Source organism: Anticarsia gemmatalis, chromosome 14 (assembly GCF_050436995.1).
Source record: "Anticarsia gemmatalis isolate Benzon Research Colony breed Stoneville strain chromosome 14, ilAntGemm2 primary, whole genome shotgun sequence".
Classification (NCBI taxonomy): domain Eukaryota; kingdom Metazoa; phylum Arthropoda; class Insecta; order Lepidoptera; family Erebidae; genus Anticarsia; species Anticarsia gemmatalis.
The window spans coordinates 10336302-10360691 of NC_134758.1; the positions used below are offsets into that span (position 1 = coordinate 10336302).

At 34.1% G+C, this 24390-nt stretch overlaps 1 protein-coding gene across 2 annotated transcripts in view; it reads right to left on the reverse strand.

The window, feature by feature from the left end:
- The window catches only part of LOC142978171 (putative E3 ubiquitin-protein ligase RNF144A), a 162277-nt gene that overhangs the window by 22601 nt on the left and 115286 nt on the right, over nt 1–24390 (reverse strand). For both annotated transcript variants that reach the window (XM_076122494.1, XM_076122495.1), the window contains one exon: nt 6729–6891. In XM_076122494.1, the coding sequence (XP_075978609.1) occupies nt 6729–6891 (163 nt within the window). The remainder of the gene's footprint in view (nt 1–6728; nt 6892–24390) is intronic.

Consider the following 24390-nt stretch of genomic DNA (forward strand, 5'->3'; position numbering starts at 1 on the left):
TTGATAAATCTTAGGTTATACCGGAAAATCTTAGGATTTACCACCGTTCGGGCTTTTACAGTAACATATACATTTGCTAGTTTATAACCTGACCCTTGCATTAAAAGGAGTAGAAACGATACCAAAATATCCATCTTTATAACCTAAGAGAAAAGCCCAACAACCCATCTACTTATGGAATCGAATCGGGAACTTTGCTATCAGTTACATTTCCTAAGTTTTAGTTAATAAAACCCTACTACTAAACCGAACCATATGTCAATACTAGAGACCGCCCGCGACTTCGTCCGATCTCTCGGGAACTCCGGGATAAAAAGTAGCCTATGTGTTATTCTGGGTCTTCAGCTACCTATACATATACCAATCGATCGATTTTATCGTAATCGGTTCAGTAGTATTTGCGTGAAAGAATAACAAACATCCATACATACATTTTTACAAACTTTCGCATTTATAATATTATTAGGATTATACATGGCTTGAGGATCTACCAATCTGATTTTATCTCACATCCCAATGATCGTACGTGGGCCACTACTTATGTTTTGAGCCTTACTATGAAAAACTGTAAATATGTGAGTGAAAACTACTTTATCGTGTTCTCGGGTTTTCTTATTCATGATCTAGATCATTTTTTATCCGATAAAAATATTTTTTTAATATTGTTTTCCCTTTGCCGAAGACCCCTCAAAAACAGGGTGTTTAAAAGTGTAACCTGTTTCTTGTACCGATGAAAAATCAATGTTATCGCTTTTTATTGTTGACGTTTTGGAACAAAATAAAGTCATTTGATGTCAAACTGTAACGACATTACGAGAAACTCATTAATTCGTTTTTTTCGTGCACATAATAGCCGGCTGTTTAGCGAGATGTGTTACGGCCGGCATTGTTTTTATTGAGCTCGACCTGTAGTATTTTGTAATTTTTACATATTTTATACCAGTCTTTAGGTATATTTTTGGTTGTAAATCAATAAAAATTAACCATTCTGCATTTTTCTAAAGGCACTTTTCACCGTAACAAAGTTTTTATAAAAAATCAAGGGACCATTTGATCCGAAGTGCTTCAAGCGCGAATATTTTTTTCTGGGTGTGGTTCATCTTAAAGCTTCCATAAAGTCGACTAGTGTTTATTTTTGGGCTCATGCGCATTATATCCTAGATCCCTGTTTTATCACAATTTGATACACGTATTTTGAAGCCAAATGATGGACTTTTCAAGCTTTTTTTTTCGCACTAATCGGTGCGAGGACCGTGTCGAATTGTTGTAAAAAAAATTGGTTCATTTAGAAAAAAACATCTAATCGGAAATGTTGTTACTTAATATTTTATATCTAAGAGTGGAAATAATGTTTAGGATTGTGTCATACTTTTCATGTATCAGGAAACTAAAATGCATAATTAATTTTCGCACAGCATCAATTTTTCCGGAGACTACTGGTGACTTTGGACGACCTTCAGGAATTTCATTGGTGAAGGAAAAATAATCATGATAGAAATCTATTTATTGGCGTTTTAAATTTTCAAAGGATCAGACTTTATCACCAAAATAATAAATAAGTCGATATAGACACGACTGTTTCTATAAGTCACGTCGAAAGTCGTAAAAAATATTTGCACGAAAATGTTAACATCCTAATGCCATTTTCCCGCACACTTACAATTTTCGATCGACGATATTGAAAATATTTTCAGCGCAAATTTCAAAACTTTCTTAGGAATGTAGTAGTCAAAAAGGTCAAACTTTACGATAAAAACACCAAATGGGGTCTAAAACAATCAGATTCGTCAAGGCTCAAAATATAAATAGTGACCTAAGTATTATCATGGGTTCGGTTCAACTGTTATGCCATCAAAAACATTCTGTAAAAACCTCAAGTCTCGCCGTAAAAAGTTGTGAGATCGATATAATACCAAGTCGATTAATCTATTTAGTCTCTACTTAAAGGACCTTCTGTCTTAAGTTATTACGTATGTTATTATCATGCCAATTTAAAAAAAATACCTTTAAAACAAGTAGACCGACCTGGCCATCGCATGATTTAATTATTAGTATGTATCACACTACACAGCACGACGAGAAGTTAATGCTCCTGAAATGTTAATGGCGAATTTGTGTTTTCTTGCGATGACCAAGTCGATCTAATTGTTTTAAAGGTATTTTTTTTTTATTGGCATGATAATAACATACGTAATAACTTAAGACAGAAGGTCCTTTAAGTAGAGACTAAATAGATTAATCGACTTGGTATTATATCGATCTCACAACTTTTTACGGCGAGACTTGGGGTTTTTACAGAATGTTTTTGATGGCATCTCACTTATTTTTGTAGAGCGAACATAAGTCCAATTTGTATGGAAAGACGTTTTTTTTTCATAATTCAACATATTTTCCTATGGGAATGTTGTTCAGTTTCATGGGCTAAACACCCTTATCCACCCTATACCCCCTCCCCCGTTATGTCTCATATAGTAGGTACCTATTTACACCTATTTATTTTATTTTCTACTGTAATAATAATTCATTAACTGCAAATGTAACCTTGTAATCTTATACATTTATATGGGATTACAAAGTTATTGTTGTAGTTAGTGTATTTAGAAAACTGGACCGAAATTAGAAAATATTAAATTTTTCCCATGATTAAGACACTAAACCCTATTTGTATTCTAAATTTTAAGCTTCTAAGTCTGCTAGAAGTACCTTAGACTTTTGATGATCGGTGAGTCAGTGAGTCAGTGAATCAGTGAGTGACAAAATTCAAAATTTTAACAAGTTGTCATTCCTAAACTACTGGTTTAAATTGACTGAAATTTTAAATATACCGTGTTTATACAATGACTAATTAGTTGCTGAAAATCCAGGCTTCTTGTTTTATCCACAACGAAATTATAGGGGTGTCAAAAATAGCCCAAATTGCTTCGAGAAAAGGATGTTACGGCCGTGCCGCTTTTTTTTTGCTCGACTTGCGGGGGCACTTCCGTGCCCCCAGATCGTAGTCTCGTCTGAATATTTTATCTTATGAATTATTCCTGTGCCTGAATCACTGATGCGACTATTTCTGGACACATACGTCTCTTTCCTAATCATTAGCAAGTTAAAATGTGTTTTGTCCTTTAAAAGCTAGTTTGAATATATTAGAGTACCTAATATTTTTGTTAATTCTGTCCGTTTGTCTTGCATGTGCTAAACTGTACTTAAATTTAGACATGCAAGACAAACGGACATTAGAACGCGAATTTGGTTAGATATCTAGCTTTTTGAAAAGACAACTCCAGCCCTAAGAATTGCTCTTGTGTCGCGGGGACTTTTACAAACATATAAACAAGTGGTACAAAGTACAACCAGACCCGAAACAATTATTTGTGGATCGCACAAATGATTGTTCCGTGTGGGAATCGAATCCACGACCTCCCGACGCATCGGCATGGCGACCTAAACCACTGCGCCGCGGACGCAGTCAACTCAAAAATAAGGAGCCGTATTTCAACATTTACCATGGCCGCAGTCATATGTAAAACCTAGTATAATATAAAATATAATTCAGCGTTTAATAGTATAATGTATTTGATAACATCATCTTCGCAAATATCTCAAATAAACGTGATATTTTTCATTCCATGTTTGATCAGGTGCGGTACAAACGTATGTGTCATTTAAAATATGACTCAATGTAAATATTTTACACTGTTTCAATATTTATCATTTACTTTATTGAACATTTTGCGTATTTTTCTGCTTATATTTTTTTGGATTCATTTCGATATTTGGTTTATGATAAAATTTATACAACATTGTAAAATTATTGATTTATCATAATTTGATTAAAAGGACTCACTGGAACGCTTATCAAAATGTATTTAAATAGAGCCTATGTAAATCGATACTAACATTATAAATGTGATAGTTTGTCTGTCTGTCCTCTTACTGTTGACTGCCTCCGTGGCTCCGTGATTTAGGTCGCCACGCTGTTACCATTGCGTCGAGAGGTCGTGGGTTTGATTCCCACACGGAAACGTTATTTGTGCGATCCACAAATAATTGTTTCGGGTCTGGTTGTGCTTTGTGTCCGTTGTTTGTATGTTTATAAAAGTTCCCGCGCGACACAAGAGCAATTCTTAGTGCGGAAGTTGTCTTATTTAAGAAATAAAAAAATAAAGAAATAAGAAACATTACATAGCGAAAGTTCCAGTCATAATCTCCTTAACCGTGAACATTGAGTACATTGTAACTGATAATTGGCTATAATTCTACAATTTCAGTATGTTACAAGGTCCAGAGCACTTCAGTATATAATGCATCTTCCATACGCCACAAAAAAGCAATCATAATTACCAACACGACATTTACGTTGAAACTAAGCTGAATACTCACTAGCGCACAAATACATAAAATAACAAACCACGGCAAGAGTAGACATAGCTATGAGTTAAAATAAAAAAAATACTGATGGGCTAGTCTTGTTGTACAAACTCTATCACATTTACGAAGTATAAGAACAAATAATTCAAAACTGTGAAAATTGGTAAAAATTGAATTTGACAAAAACCTATAATAGAGCTGATGATATGAATAAATGATTGCCGAGAACGATTATAGTCATCAACTTCCAAACAGAACTTCCAATCCAATCAAAATCGGTCTAGTCTATTCATTTGAGTTTCGTTGCCACATACGTGTAAACACGCTAAACTAAACTTACTGAGCTAAAAAATACTTCAAAGAAAAAGACCGTCGATGCTTCAATCTCCACTAACGATAATCTCGACTATTGTTGGTTACAGCAACATGCAACAGTTCACTATCAAATAGTGAGTACCCGGCATTATGCAGCGAGTCTCTCGAAGCGGGTAATCGTGGTTAACCAGAGCGTGCTGGACAAAACGTCTGCAGCAGACGCGAGCCGTGATCGAGCGACAATCAGAGCATGCTGTCACTGTAGTTACTTTGTTTATTAGACGAAGAATAGGTGAGAATATATGCAGGTGTATAGTGTATAGACAACTCCAGGTGTTGCCTTGTAGTTCATTCAAAAGTTACATTTAGGGCTATGCTATGAGTTCCCCGGCCGCCATCTTGGAAAATGGCGTCGGGGCCAAGAGACAAGGATAGCGATCCTACAATCTTGAACTTAAGATTCAATTGACACCACTACGCAAAAAAAATGGACCCCTAAAAACGCAAGCTAACGCCTAAAATATATATATGTAAAATTTTAATAGACTGAGGCAGTTTAGAAGCAGTAACAAGTAGTTCTAGGAGTTAAATGCAAAATGGACTCAATGATACTAAGTGAATAACTGTTACAAAAATAGGGAACAAGAAAACCCATAAAGAAAGGTACCTATTACAAAAATGACAACACAAAATGCTAATATGTAATTCAAAGAACGTACGCATTAGAATGAACTCGGCATGAACTTTTGAACTATGTATGAGTTATTTACATATCTTTCAACAACCATCTTTTTAGATGAAGTCTTAAAGAAAGACATGATAAAGAAACAATGGTTACTTATTTCAACATTAAAGAGATGTAACCAAACAAGAAAAACCCAATAACACTTTGAAGTCTTTCCTTTTAAGTAATATTTTTGCAGCATATGACTACCCGGAAACCGAACCCAAAACAACCGAAAACTCATAGCTAGCTCCACACCGCGGTCATAAATTATCAGTACGTTGAGCAATGCTTAGCGCGATCATTACATAGATGGATGGCCGCTTACCCCCGGTTTCTAAGTACATTTAGCAGTTGTTTACCTATTCAATAGCGTTTAAACTCATATAAAAAAAGCCTATAGAACAGATAAACTACTGCTAGATGTACTCAGACACCGGGCATTAGTCGTATTTTAGCTTAGCGACTTCGTGCTTTGGAAGGCGCATAAAATCTTGTCATCGATTCAGTCGAAAAGCCATGTCAATATCCTTTCGAGCAGCTTGAACAACTTCGACACTAGATTGACCACAAACCACACAATAAAATAAATAAATAGAACAGTACATTCAACAGTTACGACTATTTATAACAAAGTGCGCAGTAAATACTTATAATAAACGTAATAGCTGCATTTATTTCTAGCACTAGTCGATTCTCTCAGGTGTAAAAATCATCAGCGCTTGACAACATAATGTGGCCCACGAGGCGTGAAGTGTGCGGCTCACGTTACTAAACGTAGTAGTGGGCAAAGACACGGCTCTTGTGATGTAATGTTCCACACTTTACCGTGAAAGGCTAGGTAGGAGTTTATAATTTGCTTTTAATATCAATATGAAGAAAATTGTTATGAAAACTGTTTTAAACTCTGAGGTCCTTTTGTTACCCGATCATCTAAACATTTTTATACTTATAAATTTTACCCATTAATGTCCCACTGCTGGGCAAGGGTCTCCTCCCGTAATGAGGGCGTTAGGCCTAGTTTTAGCCAGATTTCGAATAATTCAATAAGATCTGTTAGTCTTAAATCTTATTAAAGTTTTTCAGCTATTGCAGTTTGTGCGTATAAAACTAAATTTCTAAACGGGCCTTTTAACTATGATATTATTCTCATCGTGTTTTGCAATTTTGTATACTACCCGCTTATTCCTAAACACACTATAAACCTATTTTAGTTAAAAAGCTACTATGATAATATGTTTATTCTTTTTCATTTCGCAAAGGAGTGAAAGAAACAAAACACTTTATAAGCCTTTCATAACTTCATATATGTGTATGTGCTACTTACCATGATTAAGTCGGAACTTAAGGTGCTTCTCCATGACAGCAGGCTCCACGAGCAAGGAGATCTCGTCCAAGGAGAGCGCGGCTCCGACCCGGCACCGCGCGTCTGGACATGACACTTGGTACGCGCCGTTGCAGACCTCGAACTCGACGTACGCTTTCATGCACTGGAACAATGGAAATTTATGGTTAGAATTGTATGTTCAGCTCTAAATAGGTGGTGGTGTCTTAATGCTAAGAAGAATAGTTATTGTGTGGATGTAAAACCATTGCAAATGTGTGATTTTGTTCAAATTGGTGACGAAAATATGGAGTTCCTGACAATTTGTCTTTGTTTGTATAACACACCAAAGGATACAATCAATAATAATTATAAATTGTCGCGAATATTCATTAGAAATACACAATCCATTCTTTTCCCAAGGAGGGTTGACGTCGGACTCGTTGTAAAAATATCAGCGAAATCCTTTGACAACATGTTTTTGAGAAAGAAAACATGCTGCGCTGACCCCACTTTACATAGCATAAAGGCAAGAAAAAAGAACACGATCTAAATCAGAGATTTCTCCAGCTCCTATATAAAAATAACAACAAATCTGTTCAAATACTAGTAGGCTAAACTCAAGAAGACTTAAAATTAGGTTTAAAAGTTCAGTAAACAGTTAAAAGGTTGTCACGTCACGTAGAACAAATCCTCATTCTTTACTCTGCTCAGGGATTTGGCACCAGACTATCCGAAGAAGTGGCAAAGTTTGCATGCGTCGAGCTAATCCCATTACATGTGAGTGACTTACGCCTCGTAAATAAGCTTAAGATGTACTCTTTGTTTCTGATATGGAGACGAACTTAAGGGGTTAGGGGGAGTGAGATTTATAGCTGGGTGTTATTAGGTTTATTCTGAAGGTCAAATTAGGAAGGGTTGACTTTAAACACACATGGGATAATAGCATTCAGATCTCTTAAAGGATGCAATTTTCAAGAGATATGAAGCATTTTTTTTAAAAGTTATTCAAACTAAAAATCATGAGCTAATAGTTGCGATTTAATTAGATAATATCAGTCTAAGAATATTTTTGAATTAGTAAGAGAGCAGCTGATGTTTGTTGTTTTCGATATTGAATGATAATCGACTTTAAATCCTTTTATACAGATCTTTAAAGATCCTAAGAGTAATGTGAATATAATCCTTTATCTACCACTACTAAGATAACTTTGAAAAAGCCTCAGAAAACCTATACGAAAAATAGCCTTCAAAAATACTTTCCAACATTTTAGAGCAGCTATTTAATAAAAACTTTCATTAGTTTTTCTTTTCATTCCCCAAGTAGATGACGTCAAAGGCGAGGCAAAAGTTCTACGACCTATCCAATACAACATTTATTTTACTTAAAAAGTATTACGTCACAGATCGATGGATAGAACCTTCAACCTTGGTTACATTGCCCGTTCGTTGGCTTGAGACAGGACTTTGAATTAAAATTTATTCCTTTTACGTTGCTTAAGTTTGGAAAAGATATTTGAATTGACTTTACGACTGCTGTATTTATTGATAATGGTCAGAGAATTGACTTTTCAGTTGTCCGTTTAAAGTTTTATCTTGTGGTGGTTGAGCGTGGTCGATATAAACGTAGGTCCCTGAATAACGGATTTTGCATTTTGTTGCGGGTAGAACAAGGTGTCTTGAAAGCCAAGATGTTTGTCTAGCATTGATCATTAATATAAACAACTAGCTTCTGCCTATCATTTTGCCCGCGAGAAAAGAATTTCTGGGATAAAAACATATCTTATGTTCTAACCCAGGCTATAAACGATTTGTATACTACTACTTCATTCAAATCCGTTCACCCATACTCACAAACTTTCGTGTTCATAATATTGGTAGCGCTTTGATGCCCACAGCTAGACAAAGATGCAATCCACTATAAGTTGTAAATTAAATAAAAGTTTACTAAAGACGTGTAATCAATCTGGTCTGAAACTTTACAGTCTGCGGTTAACAACCCTGGGGCGATGAAAGTTCTCTTATCGACTCATTACTTTTCGGTTTTCGGAAAACTTTAAAGTAATATATTGATTTTATATTGTAACGACTATAATACAAACCATTAATCTTATTGTTAAATGAAGTAGAAGCATCTACTATATACAATTTTTCGCTATTTCAGGTTATTTGAGGATAACCTATCTCAATTTTTCTTTAGTTTTTAATCTGAAAAAGATTCCTAGATTGGCCGTCCCGAGATCAAAACACTTTGCGTTAAGGTATTCAAGTAAACATACGCTTGTGTATCCAGTGGCTGTCAAAATAACGACACAAAGAACCTCCATCGGTCTCATCCAAAGCAACATAATTACTACAACATTTTTGCACCTGCAAATCACCATAATATGAAAAACCACAGTAATTCAATAGAAATCGTTCCTTTGTCAGATGTCACGCTCGAAGTAAACTTTAGAAAGTGGAAAGCTGAACAACTGGGTGTCTGATATCATAGAGATGGCACAAAGGGTCATACGATATAATGTGTTAGTTGAGAGTTAAGACTGAGTTGAATTACTGAGGTTTTACTTACTTTAGTGCTCGAATAAGTACAACTTTAGGATAAAGTGATTAGATTTTATTTTGAGTAACAACTTACTCCAATAGCATAAGGTTTTTTTTCTTTTTATTACTTTTTTATCATTTTATTAATAAGTATACGCTTTTTTGTGTAGGGAAAGTTATTTTTGTTTCGTGATTATTATGCAGCATTAATGGAAAAGTGGTGACCCTGCAATCTTGCACGGGTCATGAATGAAAAAATAAAGGCAGAACTACAACTAAAATATAGTCTTATCAAACGCTTAAATATTTATTGCATCCAATAATAAAACCTATCTCAACCATAGGTAAGGCTATCGCCTTCTGAAAATCTTGCCATCAATCAAATAGCTATCCCGGTTCAAGCGTCTTTTTTATAAGAAAAATAAAACCTAACTTTAGTGCGGAATCCCTTAAATCTTTATCAGCTGACCTTATCTGAGGCTACCGTGAGGTTCAGAGGTTAAAGGTCACTGACCGTTTGGAGACAATAGATAAGATTGGACAACTATCAATACATATAATGAAAGATTAGGTTTATTTACGTTTATGTTTCTGGGAAGGGGCTATTTTTAGCCAATTAAGGGTAGTTGTTTGGATACAGGTCCGAAATATATAAAGATCGGAAATATTCTTATTGAAACTATTGAAATTGTCCTGAATGAAAATATATATGCATATGAATGAAGCAAAGGAATTTTGTAGGGATAATGGCAAGTTGCGTTCTCTGGTCTTTAGCGTGATTTTATGTATGTATTAAACTTTATTGCAAATGTACTTTATTGAATACTAGCTTTTACCCGCGACATCGTCTGCCACCTGAATTTTCTCATGGAAATGAGTCATGTACCCGGCGTAAAAAGTAGCCTATGTCCTTTCTCGGGTATCAAAATATCTCCATACCAAATTTCATGCAAATTGGTTCAGTAGTTTAGGCATGAATGAGTAACAGACAGACAAACAGAGTTACTTTCGCATTTATAATAATTATTATAAGTAAGGATATAAGTATAGTATGGATGAATGAAGGAAAACATAGCCATTAAAGGTTTCAATAACTGCATCGATGACTCATCAGTGATGTAGGCATACGTAGGTATGTGAGAGACGTGTGATCCTGAACGAAATCTGAATTAAGCAATATGTAGTAGGGTTTTTCCTTTGGGAATATCCCAGTTACATCACGTTATTTCTTCTTGAGAATAAGGACGGAACCTCTTTCTATTTTAAGTATTAATGCTTAACTTATTCTTGTAGAAATCTATTCTAGTGGTCCAAAGTAGTCAATGGAATTATTAAACAGGCATGCATTTCACTAGTTCTTATATATTTCATTGTGTGTTGACATATAGAAATCCATGCAAGAGGTAGTTCATGTGAAGTGCGCGATTCTGGATAGTCGGTAATATCGAGTATCGAGAGTTTTGACATTTAAAATGTACTACGAAAACGGTTCTTACGACTAATTAGACTACGAAAAATTGCTCTCACCTCTAGCGGGGGTGCTGAGCAATTTTTCAAACAAAATTTCTCAATATCCAGTTGTCGATGGTAGAAGGAAACCGTGCTACTGTAGGTACTTCTACATACAGAATTTCTCGCTAACTACGGTTGTGTTTGGTCGTTAATGGTAGAAAATCGTCCCTTGGATTACTCCAGATCGCGGGTAATTATGCCTAATGAGACCTTGGCAAGTCTAAGAGACCTTGAGAGCTATGTATCCTAAATTCCGCCATTAAAATAAGTCTCATCGCAACTCGCAAGTAATGTCAGTACACACACACGGCAGGTAATTTTAATTAATTAAGCAAAAGCTTATTTCCGGCACTCGCGTGTTCCGAGGTAGTGTAGTGTGTAGACACTAAAGGCTCGTGTACACGACACTTAATTTATGGTGATAGGTAACATTTCGCAAATACTTTGAAACACCTTTGAATCTATTCTAATTTGCATGCAGTCGTAGTTTGCTGTATGTCCTATATACTTTTGTTCAGTAGAGGGCTTTCTAAGTCCTGTTCAAGAATTAGCTACGAATTAGGGAAGATGACACTTTTCTCAATTTCTTTTGTATGGTTGCAGGTCAACTTAGTGTAAAATTTGCTTAAGACGCCCAAGGGCTTGCGGCGTGGCTTTTTACTACAAAGCTTTTTATATGTGCATATGCAACTTTTTATCATTAAAAGGAACTCAATTCAGGTGTAATTAAGAGATAATAATATGGCCGAGTCCTGCTATTCTCATAAAACACTGTTTCTAGAAGTTTTTAATAGAACTAGTATGTGTGTACTATATATGGACGATTAAAAACATACCTTGAAGCAGTATCCTTCGCTCTGCCTCAAGGTAGTGAATAAATGGTTCCAAGTATCTATTTATTTACCGTAAGTAGTTTTCAAGAGCCGCTCTTGAACTTAAAGGTCTTACTCAAGTACTACCAGGAGTTTACATAGGATATAGCATTTAACTCAAAAAGCTAACTAGCCATGAAAATACATAATGCTATATACCTTGATGGTCAATGGCCATGACAAAGGCTAAGAGTGGCTTTAAAACTTGGACACTAGGTGGACAACAGCAAATGCAAAGAGAAACTTCTTCTTATAATAACAATAGTACAAAATAACTGTCTCAGCAGTAAAACCCTTAAAACTGAACTAAACCAAAACATGACTGTAAACCCTTAAAATACTCCCTCTAACTCATCCTGCCGAAATTGATTCAGTAATTTTAAAGGTCATGCGAAACAAACAGACAGACAAAAAGCTTATCAATGTTTTTTTACTCAATTTCTTTGTATAGATTATTGAATACATAATTAATATTATACGTTTCTTATCTTGGATTATTGTAACATTGTGATATACAAAACAAATTCGCAAGTCTCCATACAATGCAAATAGAAAGTATTTTTATCTTAAGATCACGATATGGATAACATGTTTGTGTGTTGATTACTACATGTCCTATTTGATTATAGTCCGATATTGCGTCGAGTAAGATTGAGTGTTGAAGAATTTTATGTTGAAATATGAAGGAGACGATTTTGACAATTGAATAAGCTAAGATAAGAGCTCAGTAAACGAAAAATGTAATATTTGTAGCATTCAGCAATTTGCCAATGTTGTGATTATATTAACACGCGGAGTAAAATGCCTTTGAGTCCTATAACATGTCTATACCCGTTAGGCATTTGCTTATATATAAAGCATAAATATTTCAACAAAATAAAATTAACCCGCACTTGGTAAGCATCTCAGGGTATAACCCCTCTCTCATTCCGATAGGTGACCGTTGCCCAGAAGCGAGGCTCTAAGGTCTAGGTTCAAAAAAAAAATTAAGTTTAATTTAAAGATTCTTAGGAGACCATAGGACAATGTTATTTTACTATTAAAATATTTCTGGACATTTTCAAACAGCAGATACACATTTTCTTCGTTTTCCCGATAGCATAAATAAAATAGTCCATTCAAGATAAACGACTGTAAATCTCTCCGTTCAATTTGTCGTCAATATCGATCGACATGGCGTGTGCCTAGGCACTAATAGCCGTTATTATACCGTACTAGAATACTGAAGCATATCCTTGAAAGTAATAGCTAACCTCACGGATTTATTTGGTTCAGAAATCTTTAAATGTAATGAAGAATCGTTATTTCATCGAAATACTGACAAACTTGATAATATTTTTATTGTTCGTTGCATTTATTTAGACCCATGCATGGTTTAAATGCGGTATAGTTTACTGCCCGATGTACAATTAGATTAAGATTAATTAAGATATACAAAAAGGTTAGTTTTACAGCTGTCTAAAGCGTATGGGACTGTTGTAAAATCAACTAAGAGTTTTTCCAATTGTTAGTCTTTATGAACATTATTTCAGCCTCGTAATGAGAGCACTATTCTTATAACTTGGCCGTCTTATTAAGAATACTGTAATTGATATATTTATCACTAAAAAAACTAAATTTCAAGAACATAAACCTACATCAATGGGACAAACAAGTGTAGGACCGTATCAAGAAGCGTACTGATGGGGAACGCCATACTCAACAGCGGATAAAAGTGGTCTAAATAGATAGATAGAAACTGATCTCTAGTTGTTTTTTGGCACGTGCTAAAAGTGCAAGACTATTAATCAATTTCAAATTGACAAGTTTATTGCTATAATTGTTTAATCACAAAACCATTAAGTGTAACACATAGCGTGCGTTTGTGCGGATTGTTTCAATCGCCCATCAACATGCAATCGTTTTACACGTGTCTTCACTTCATTTGTAAATTGTTTTTCTTACTTTTGCATCTTATTATAGAGTTGTTTACATGTTTAAGAGCATCTATAACAAATAGTTGATTTAAAAAAATGTAACCCATCACTGCTGGGAAAGGGTCTCCTCCCGTAATGAAGGAGGGGTTAGGCCTTAAGCCCCCGTGCAATACGCTGGACTTTCAAAAACTGAGTTAAAGAAGCAAGGCAAGGTTGCATCACGATGTTTTCTTTCAACGTTAGAACAAGTAATAATATTTCTAATATAAACATATAAAACTTGTAAAAGTCATTGGTGAGTTGAATCAAAAATACGTTTTCAGAAACTAAAAACTGACCTAAAATTATATGTATTTTACAATTATATCCTGTTCTAAATATTTCAATTTCTTCACATTACAGTGAAAACGTTCTGTGATATATCAAATCGCTGAGCTAACTATCGCAGATGACGTCACAAACAAATAATGACTTGTACATACAGTTCTTATTAACTTTAGTATTTAGTTTCAGTCTGTTATACGAGTGGGATTTGATTTCATTCGCGGTGATGATGATTGTTAATGTACTGAGAACGCACTTACGATGTTATTTGTCGGCTATGTTTGGTTTAAGGTGCAACTGACTTGAATGATTCGTAGCCTCAGAATAAAAAGGGCTTAAGTGGCATAAAGTCGATATAATATTAGAGCGTTATTTTACTGAAATTCACCACTATATATTGGAATTCAATGAATTCAAAAGAGTTGAATAAAGACACAGGTACTTTTCTATTTCACAAGTATTTTTTTTTTAATTAGCCGCATTTATGTAACCTTTTCAACTGTAATATTATTATATGACTAGACTCATTTGTCATATAGAAGTTTGTTTATAAGGTATACTTTAAAATTGAAAGCTAGTGTGAACATAGCGATATTCACACGAACAAAATCATTGTATTCTATTGATAATATTTGGGATTTTCCTATAAAAAAAAACCGGTAGCAAAAAATACTGCAGTGTTGATAAGAAATAACACTCCTTGCACTTGACAGATATTAAATAGATAAATTAACGATAACCACACAAAATAATAACTAAATGAGGTTTTCAGCTGTCCACTATCAAGACACTATCAATATGCGATAACAGATATCTTATCAATAATGACGTAGTGTTTTGTATAGATAAGGAATATTACATGTTAATGTTATAAAGATGTTATTTAGGGAACTGCAGAAACGACTTTTGGAAACATTGTTACATAAAAAACGCTCTTTTCCTGCGCCCCGGTTTCTGTGTACATTTAGCGGTAGTTTATCTATTCAATAGCGTTTAAACTCATACAAAGAAACCGCAATTGAATAGATAAACTACCGCTAAATGTACCTCAGAAACCGAAGGTAACTCGCGCGAATTGATTCTTGTACAAACCATCCCTTTTCTCGCTTCATAGGGGAAAATTTTTGAGCTCATTGAAAATAGAAATAATTATTTTTTATATCGTACTGATATCTCCGATGGCAACAATAAATAAGGTAACAATTTTTTAGCAAGCTACATTCACAATTATCCACTAATAAGCCAAGAAGAAGAGTTTTCTAGCGAGTGGACGATTTATGAAGGCAAATTCAGTTAGTGTTTGATCAAAATGGAGATTAATTCTAGCTGCCTTCTCCGGTAAAACGATCAGTTAGGTAACAACTTTTGGCAAGCTCCATGCAGTATTTGTGGCAACTTAAGCTCAGTCTCTGTGCAAGGCTCAATAAGTTATGGCCTCTCCAGAATATTGTCAAAAAGTCATGAACGTATTTTGGACGAAACCTTGCAGTGTAGATAATGGACTAGAATAGCACAAAGGAATCCTAGCTTTTGTCAGTGGCTTTGTCGCTATAAGCATTACCCAATATCTATACTAAGATATAAAACTGAAGAATTTGTTTGTTTGAAAGTCCTATTCTCAGGAACAACTAGTTCAAATTGAATAAAAAATGCGTTAAATAGTCCATTTATTGATAAAGCCTATAGGCAACATCACGCTAAGACTAATAGGAGTAGGGCAGTAGTAAAATTAAAGTCCACGCCCGACGACCAAGTCGCCTACGATATCGTAACTGTTCTACATATAAATATTTTAGTCTTATCAAAATCTAGTAAATCAAAAAAAACAAACACACATATCCTGCAGGTGCAATTCAATTGCAGTTTTCGATACAAGGAAGTCTTTAGACTTATCACAATAACATTGTTATCACTTTATCAGTAATAATCGTATTTATCAAGCAGATTCGATGTTATCTTTACACCCTCTATTCACAGCTAATTCTAATTAATTAATGCTGTTTTATGTTTACTTTATGTGTACACGCGATAAGATGGTAATGAGGAAAACTGTACCATTCGTATTCTAATCGGAAAAGTATATTTTATTACAATAAAAATAGTGAATATCTTGGTACTTTTGCGGTACCAAGCTTGGTATTTTTGATTTGACCATCTTAGAAACGTTTTCATAGTACAATAATAATGAATAACCATGTTTTGTCATATAAGATTTAATAGGCATTTTTTTTATTTACGAGAGATTATATGTATTAATTAATTCCCTGACCCACACTTGACCAATATGGTGGACTAAAGGAATATACTCTCCCCCATACGGGAGGAGACCCCGACAGAGAGCCCAGCAGTGGGGCAATAAAGGTTTAAAAAAAATATCTTGTATTATATTGTAAACCAATAAATAAATACTCGTCATTGCTGTCATTCAGTAACGTGCCGTTTTTGTACGATATTATGTCAGGGCTCCGAGTATAATTTATTTGATTAGATTCATCATCATTATGCATCTAATGGCTTCGCTCAAGGTCCCACCTGTTTGTTTAACATATCTTATAGGTGTTAAATAATATTGTGATTTCATTTCTTTGATAAGGTCAATGGTTTGGTTCAGTTTGATAGTTCAAAATAAAAGAGTTTTACGGTATTTTGATGGCTACTAGTCGAAGAAAAGTGAGTTACATTTAGTATTTTGTTAATTTTTCCCTTAACGAAAATTATATGAATTTTGTTTATCGTTACAGTAAAAAGTTTTTTTCAAATTCCTGTCTACAATGTTAGTCAGTAAATTAATAATAACCAAAACGAATAATCAATTTCCTAAACCTTAACTTCTTGAAGCTTTTAAATGTCATATTTAATTTACCGTAAGTAGCATTCAATACACCACGTATGATTAAAAAACAAAACATATATACTTGCAAGTTAAACTACGGAATAATCCATAAAATAACTATTATTTCTCGAACACGGAACTTATATACTTAAATATGTATCAACCATTAACTTACGTACCAAGTGTAGTCGAGTTCCAGAAATTGTCCCCTTTGCGTATTTTGTATCTCATTTGACAGCTAGTTTACGATAATTTAGCTACGAAGCAGTACATCGCAGCTTTGAGGTAACGTAGTTATCACCATCATTTTAAGAAAGAAACAATGTACAGTATAGTCTTTGTAAAGGCCTTCCATTGGTAGCGGGTACAACGCAACGTAAACAAACTCGATTGTTATGTGCGAGACCTTGAAAACAGTCGAGATTGGACAGTGACGGTTCGAGTGATCGAGTGTACTTTATGTTATGAGTGCATGGTAAAGTAGAAGCACTTCATATATGAATGAGTGAGAAGGATTTAAAAGCATGGGACATTGATAAATAGCCTTCAGTACTGCGAATAACCGAATGACAAAGAGGAATTGGGTCTAAGTTACCTACCTATATCGAATATTTATACAAATATCACGAGTCAGTCCATCAAGCTTATGGCTTTCGTAGCACATACATTCATTGTGCCCATTGCCCCATTTTACGCGTCATAAGTGCTATAAAAGGATGCGGAAATGGGGCCAATTTTATGTGAAAGAAATTGATTGAACACCGCAAATAAAAAAAGGGTAAGGGTTCAAAAAAGCATTTGAAGTTGAATCCATAAACGTATTGTGGCCTGAATTTCCGTGAAATCCTTGTCCATTTCATTGTATTCATTCAAGTGTGAATAACCCTTATAATTCAATAAACATTTGTAATATTCGGAAACGAATCGATGATACAGTGTGGACATAATTGTGTTGTAAATTGTAAAAGAGCACACGTGCCTAATCGAGACCTTGGTAGAAATGATAGCCAAGGTCGAACAACGGCCTTACATAATGCAATAGACAAAAAATACGCATGATCGATGTATCTTGAGTACGTCGATACACAAAGGATAATACAAGGACGAAATAAGTACGAAAATGGTGGGGGAGAAACATAAACAACTAACAACCGGCTTTCAGTTTCTTTTATTACAAAAGAAGGAAAAAAAAGACGCTCCGTAAGTATCCTTTTGAATCCTTTCTGGCTGCTCGAGTACTAGGCTCGCAGCGCACGTAGGAGTTGAGTCGTGACTTACTCGTTGGCCGTGCGTAAATATAGATAGGTATACAGAGCACTACATAAGGCTAAATAAAATGCATGACGTAATTTTCAATGCTGTGTGCGGCGCGCTGACGTGACCGGTTGTGCAAGTGTGCAATGCGGCTTGTAAAACCTCCAACCGTTTTATGCGCTCCTGGTACCGCCGAATGCGTAAAGCAGGGGCGATAGTAAATAACAATTAACTATTTTTCTAATTATTACTTATATTAAATATTCTACTTAGCAGATTAGTAGCAAAGTATTACATGAATAAAATAATCAAGTTAATGTTTCATACTTAAGTCGACTATTTAATGAATAGTCAACTTAGGAAACTCCTAAATGGGTCCAAATTTTAAACGCATTCTTTTATACCTCTTTACTTAAGTAATAATTAGCTGCCACGGGTGCAATATTTTTTGTTACTCATTTAATGAAGACAAATGACTTTTTTTTACAATTTGCCACGGTCAAAAAGATGCAGAATAATTAGTTGTCTTATTTTAATGTCAAATGATTCCTTGTCATAATTAGCATGATTTATTACATATTCTCAACAATAATATTTTAAATGTTTATTATTCTAAATTGGCACGTGTAAATCTAGTTAGTAGTTGTATTATGACAGCTAAAACGTGAAACACCAAAAAAATCGACCATTAATATTTTGTATTTAATTCCCAAACAATAAACTTCTGTTACATTTTTTTTATTAAGTTATGCATCAGGTTTTCGGCTTAGATGGTTTTTGCTTAGGCTCTGGTACATAATATCTATCTGTTTTTATGACAACAGATACCTATTTTAAGTTATTTTTATATCTGAATCTAGGCAATACCGAATGATACCATTATTATAACCATGAGACATTTGACTATTACAAATTGACGTAATTTTTTAACACTATTTGGTCAAACAAGTCAAATTGCATAGTTTTTGGAAAAAAATCTTAAGTGTCATTTAAGATAATAATAATATTGAAAATTTAATTTGCCACAAAAAAAAATATTGAAATCAAAATAACAAGGTCGTTTTTTGGAATTTTGAATTTTGGGTGCAGTAAAAAGGTTTTTCGAAAAACAAACTAATTATTTAGAATGACCGAAATCAAAAATATCAAGGTCGAGTTTTGGAATAAGAATTTTTGATTTCTTTAAATTGATTTAATTTGATAGTATAATCAAACGCAAACGAGGTTGGCAGGTGGTTTCTGCTATGCATTAGGTAAATAAATAATACATACCCACATACCTACATCAATTCACCCCTTCTTCCCATAGGGGTAGGCAGATACTAGGTACTGAAGCAAAAGAAGTTTATAACGATCGTACCAAGTGGCGTTCTCTGGTCTCCTTTCTCTGCCTACCCCTAAATAAAAAAAAAATAGAAAGAACATTTTGATTTTCAATAAATCACTTAGTTACTGTCGTAAGAACTAACAAGAAATAACCTTTCATAATATATTATTATGTGCGGAGATGCAAATAAATCCCACGACTATTTTTAAGTTCAGATCAAAATATTATATGTCCTGAAGTTAACAAACAAACAAAACTTTCCCACAATTACGATGACATTTATTATAATAAAACGTATTGCAATCAAATATGGTTACCGAGCACGATTGCAGCTACGTCTGCTGACGTCAATCGCGTGTCGCCGTAATGATATGATTAAGTTAAACAAATGTGTATTGCACACGCAAACTGTTTTATATTTATAGTTTTGTAAAAAGTAAGTTTTGAGTTATTAAAATGTTAATATTTGTAAATGTAAGAAAAACTGAATAATATGTAATGAGAAGTAGTAATTAGTTCGGTGATTTGAAAGTAGGAAACAGTTTGTAATTTCGCCCTGGATGATTAGTATTCCGTATTTACTTTTGCTCTTTCAGATAAAATAAAACTAGTAATTTTAATTAAATGAAATTTGGTATACACTAGCAATAGCAAAAGCTAGTTCTTAGATATTTTTGATTGCCCGGTAAAAATAAACTTTTTCTTCTCTATTTTAATTGACAACAACCGGGACCGACTTTTTACGTGTCCTCCGAAGCATGAAGAAGCCCAGTTCCTTTAAACTGGGCGTCTTCTAATCTAAAGATGGGCGCCCATCTATGGAATGACCACGCCCAGGTTTGCTTAACCCACAGATCGTTCTCTACTCCATCATAACGCTACTAATTATAAATATGGAAGAGGGGTGTGGCTTCCTCTCGTACTCTATAATCAAAACATCACATAAATCTTATTTACATGACACTATATAATTTACTAGAAGGATCAATTAAGACGTTTATGTCTTCATAAACTATGAATGATAAAAAAGGACATAAAAAGTGCTGGTACAAAAACGATAAAAAAAATTAATCACATTACACAGTGTTGTAGATTCAAAATTAAAAACAAGCCTGTCTATAACGAAATAAGATACATCAAAATTATCATTTCAAGACTTTACTGCTTCTTTCTAACAACTGGGCCGCAATAGAGAATGATGTGTTCTAAGTTTTCAAAGACATTAAAAGTACATACATATAACCGAAATTCAAAAAGGTTCATTCAAAAAGGTTTTTAGGGACCATATTTAAGGTATCCTCAATTAAGCTTCTGTGTCGCCAAAAACAATTATTTATTTAGAGAATGTTTGTTTAAGCGCGCTAATCTCAGAAACGACATGTTCGAAATGAAAATAAAAAGTGTAAAATAGTCAATTTATTGCGGAAAGCTATAAGCTATGTAACATCACGCTATGACTAATAGGAGTAGAGCAAAGAAAAAATAGTGTAAACGATAAAATTTAACTTCAAGCTGTCGAAGTTGTGGGCGTCCGCTGGTCATAAATAACTTTCCTGTTCTTAAACCAGATCTAAGAACAATTACACGTTCAACGGAACAAACTAGTTTTGAACAATTACACTAATTGGATTCAAAATAGCTATCAACTAGGTACCGCCCGCGGCACTGCTCGCAATTTTTGAGAAAGTCACGGTCAACTTGCTTGATTCAATTTCGAGAATCCTTTCAGAGAAGCGGTCGTTTTATTTCGTTCTTAATTAAAATAATTGCTTATTCATACTTTATAACGTAAAGATAAAGATATACAAAGTCCAAGAGGCAGTCTTATTTTCTCTTTTTAATGTATGATTCAAACTTTGTTCAACCAAAGTTCGATATAAGCCTTTAGTAGGTTAATCGACAAAAAAAAACATATTTTCCGTGTTCTTTAACAAACAAAGATCCTCCGATAAAACTAAGCTATCACCTATTAATTGCTAACTGATTGCCAACCTTCACTAGTTGGAGAGGCACTTTATGAAGAAGAAGAATCACTTATTATTTAGCCCCTGAAAGTTAAAGATGTTTTTTTCATTGATAGGCAGTGCAGTAACTCACAGCTATAATTGAAACGGTATGCATTTCTAAGTGTCACTCAAAAGAAATTTGTCTGCCCTATCAATACACCAAGCAAGATAACTTTAATATTTGATCGAAACTTAATTCTGAGTTTGGTTTCTAGTTACGCCATTTCAAAGTCTTGCGTGGTACCAGGCTATCAGAGCTATTAAAGAGTTAAACATTAAAGAAGTTCTTATTTATTGAAGACCCGTAAAAGTTTATGAGGCTAAGTGTAGTTGATGCTCAACAAACGTCGTATTAAGTAATGTATGGACCGAGTACGAATAAAGAAAGTAGATCTTGGACAGTTCTAAACTTTTAAGGAACCAAGTTGTTGTGAAGTATAGAGTTTGTAAGGAAATATATCTACATTTAAAGTTATGAAAATTGCAAAGATATTTTTTGTTGTTGAAGGAATGTTATATAACAATATTACAACACATCTGTAAACTTTTAGCTATACATATAGTACCTTTGCACTATACTTTATTATAGTATCAAAGTATAGATGAAAATTCCCTTACCTCTTAACCAAATTGTACCTTTGCACTATACTTTATTATAGTATCAAAGTATAGATGAAAATTCCCTTACCTCTTAACCAAATTTTTCAAGTGTCATATAAATAGACTGATCACAAAAAGGCTCTCAATTTTCCTTTCGAATACTACCTTTACTAAATAAACAGGTCTCCAATTTCGGCCTTACTAATTTTAGGCAAATTCTACTTAAATAGAAACTCGCATATGTGTCACAATTTATATAACAAATGGAAAAATACTAGGTAGTGAAAGCGTAAAAGTGTTAAAAGCCTCGGGGCGGTTCAGTTTGTGGGTTGTGGGTGAGCCCGTGTTGCGGGAAACAGGCTAAAAATAAACCCAGAGCTATGAAACAAACTAGACGGGTGTTTTACTTGTGTTTCTATTGGTAGAGTTTTGGCTTTTTTCATTTTGCTTGTTAGAAATTATGGCAGGTCTAAATGTTGTGTAATGGCTTAGAAATGTTAATGAGGACACACTTTTCGGCACATAAAAATATTGTATTGATTGAGTTGTGTAAGGAAGTGTACAGTAACATACTGTCAATGTATTGCTTAATTAAAAATGCAAGCCGGACTTGATAACATTATTTTCAACATCACTAGGTAGGAAAATATAATTGTTTTTTTTCGGCACTCGCAGGTAATCAGTTGATTGACTTGACTCCTAGATGGCATTAAACATGTCCTTCCAGATTTTTTTTAAAAAGAAAAAATACTTAATGAAAATAGTATTTATAATGCGGTCATAAAAAAACAATGACGTCAAAATCTAGTTCTTAACAAAACTCTCGTAATGGTATATTATTGCAAAAATTAAACCAATTCGTTGTGGTCCAAGGCCGCTCACGAATGTTAATGTGACCATGAAATAACATCATAGACCTGTTTACGTAACATTTGAGAAAATAGTGTGATACCGATAATATTTAAATGTAACGGAATATGTATTTCTACCGGAAGTTTCATGTTTATGTATAGGTTAGAATATTGATTGTTTAATGGCGGTGTTTCCCAGGATGATACCTTGGAAATCTCAAGTATAAGAAGAACTGTACCAGTTTTCGTAATCTTTGTGTTTGTTATATTTTTTAGAGATTGACTCAAAATTATATTATGGTATTTTATATAATCATAACAACGAGATGTCGTCATTTTATAAAGAGGAATAAGAAACGTTCGTAGAATTATAGCCAGACGTAACAAATATCCGAAAACACTGGAAATTCAAGGTAGAGTCTTTGCTCAGGAGTGAAATGGAGAACTAAAAAATACCTACTTTAAAAATGACCAAAATTTTTTAGCCTTGGAGACGCAAATCCTCGAGCTTTTAGTGTATGATATTTCGAAAGCTGACATACGCTAATAACACACGAAGGATCAGTAGAAAATACTGCAGATAAATTACATATGGAATAATGTAGATTGAGCTTCAACTTCTTCTTTTTCCTCTATATTTATGCATATAACATAGAAAATAGGAGCACAAGTAATCAAATAAAGTGATATATTTCAGTAGCATTCGCCACGTGTAGCTCACCTATATTTGTAGCGACAGAGTTAATGAAATTAGCACCGTAACACCCTGTGGATTAGATCTCATTTGCAATGCAAAGTCTTCGAGTTTAGCACGTCCGCTGCAGTCATTTGCATCTGCATCCAAGTTTCAGATTATCTCGTGGAACACTGCGTAATTGTTGTACGGTCTATGATTTAATTTTCATTTTACAGAAAGACTTCATTGCAGATGTTTTACTATAGTAGAACTGGCTATAACGTATTTAAGTTTAAGCCACTTTTCTGTACATTACTGTCTTCCTTAGATTACAGTAATTTACACGTTGCGTCAAAGCAGCAATGTACTGAATAGTGACCATCAATCACTAGTGAACTATGAATATAGTTATGGTTTAGATGTTTTCGATTACTTTTAAAAGGTTATGCCCGTGAGCTGCTTAAGGCTGGTACTAGCTAAGACTAGGTACTAGTATCTTAAAAACAAGGAATGATATCACCTTCGAACTAAAGAAAATTACGAATCTATGGAAATGTCGAAAGTGTTTGTCGAGTGTCGAAAGTAGTGAGACACAGGCATGGTACAATAAAAAATATAGTATTTTCAAGTCAATGCTAAGATGAATTGCCCAATAAGTTTGACATTCAAAAAAGACTATTAAAAAGTACGCCTTATATACTTTATTATGCTTGTAACGCAATTCAAAATCTCAGTTAGCCAGTTTTTAAGTCTCAAAAAGGCTATTATTTTTTACGCTCTTTAAGTTTGTAGTGTAGTTACGTTATTTCAATGCGAGAGACCTTCACGGTGTCAAGTCATTGTGAACCGTTCTTCAGTGTTTCAGGTAAGGCTTGCATATTTCACGTTACATTTTGTAATATAACAATGAATAATTTTTAATGGTTTACTTTCTATACGCGAAAAATTGG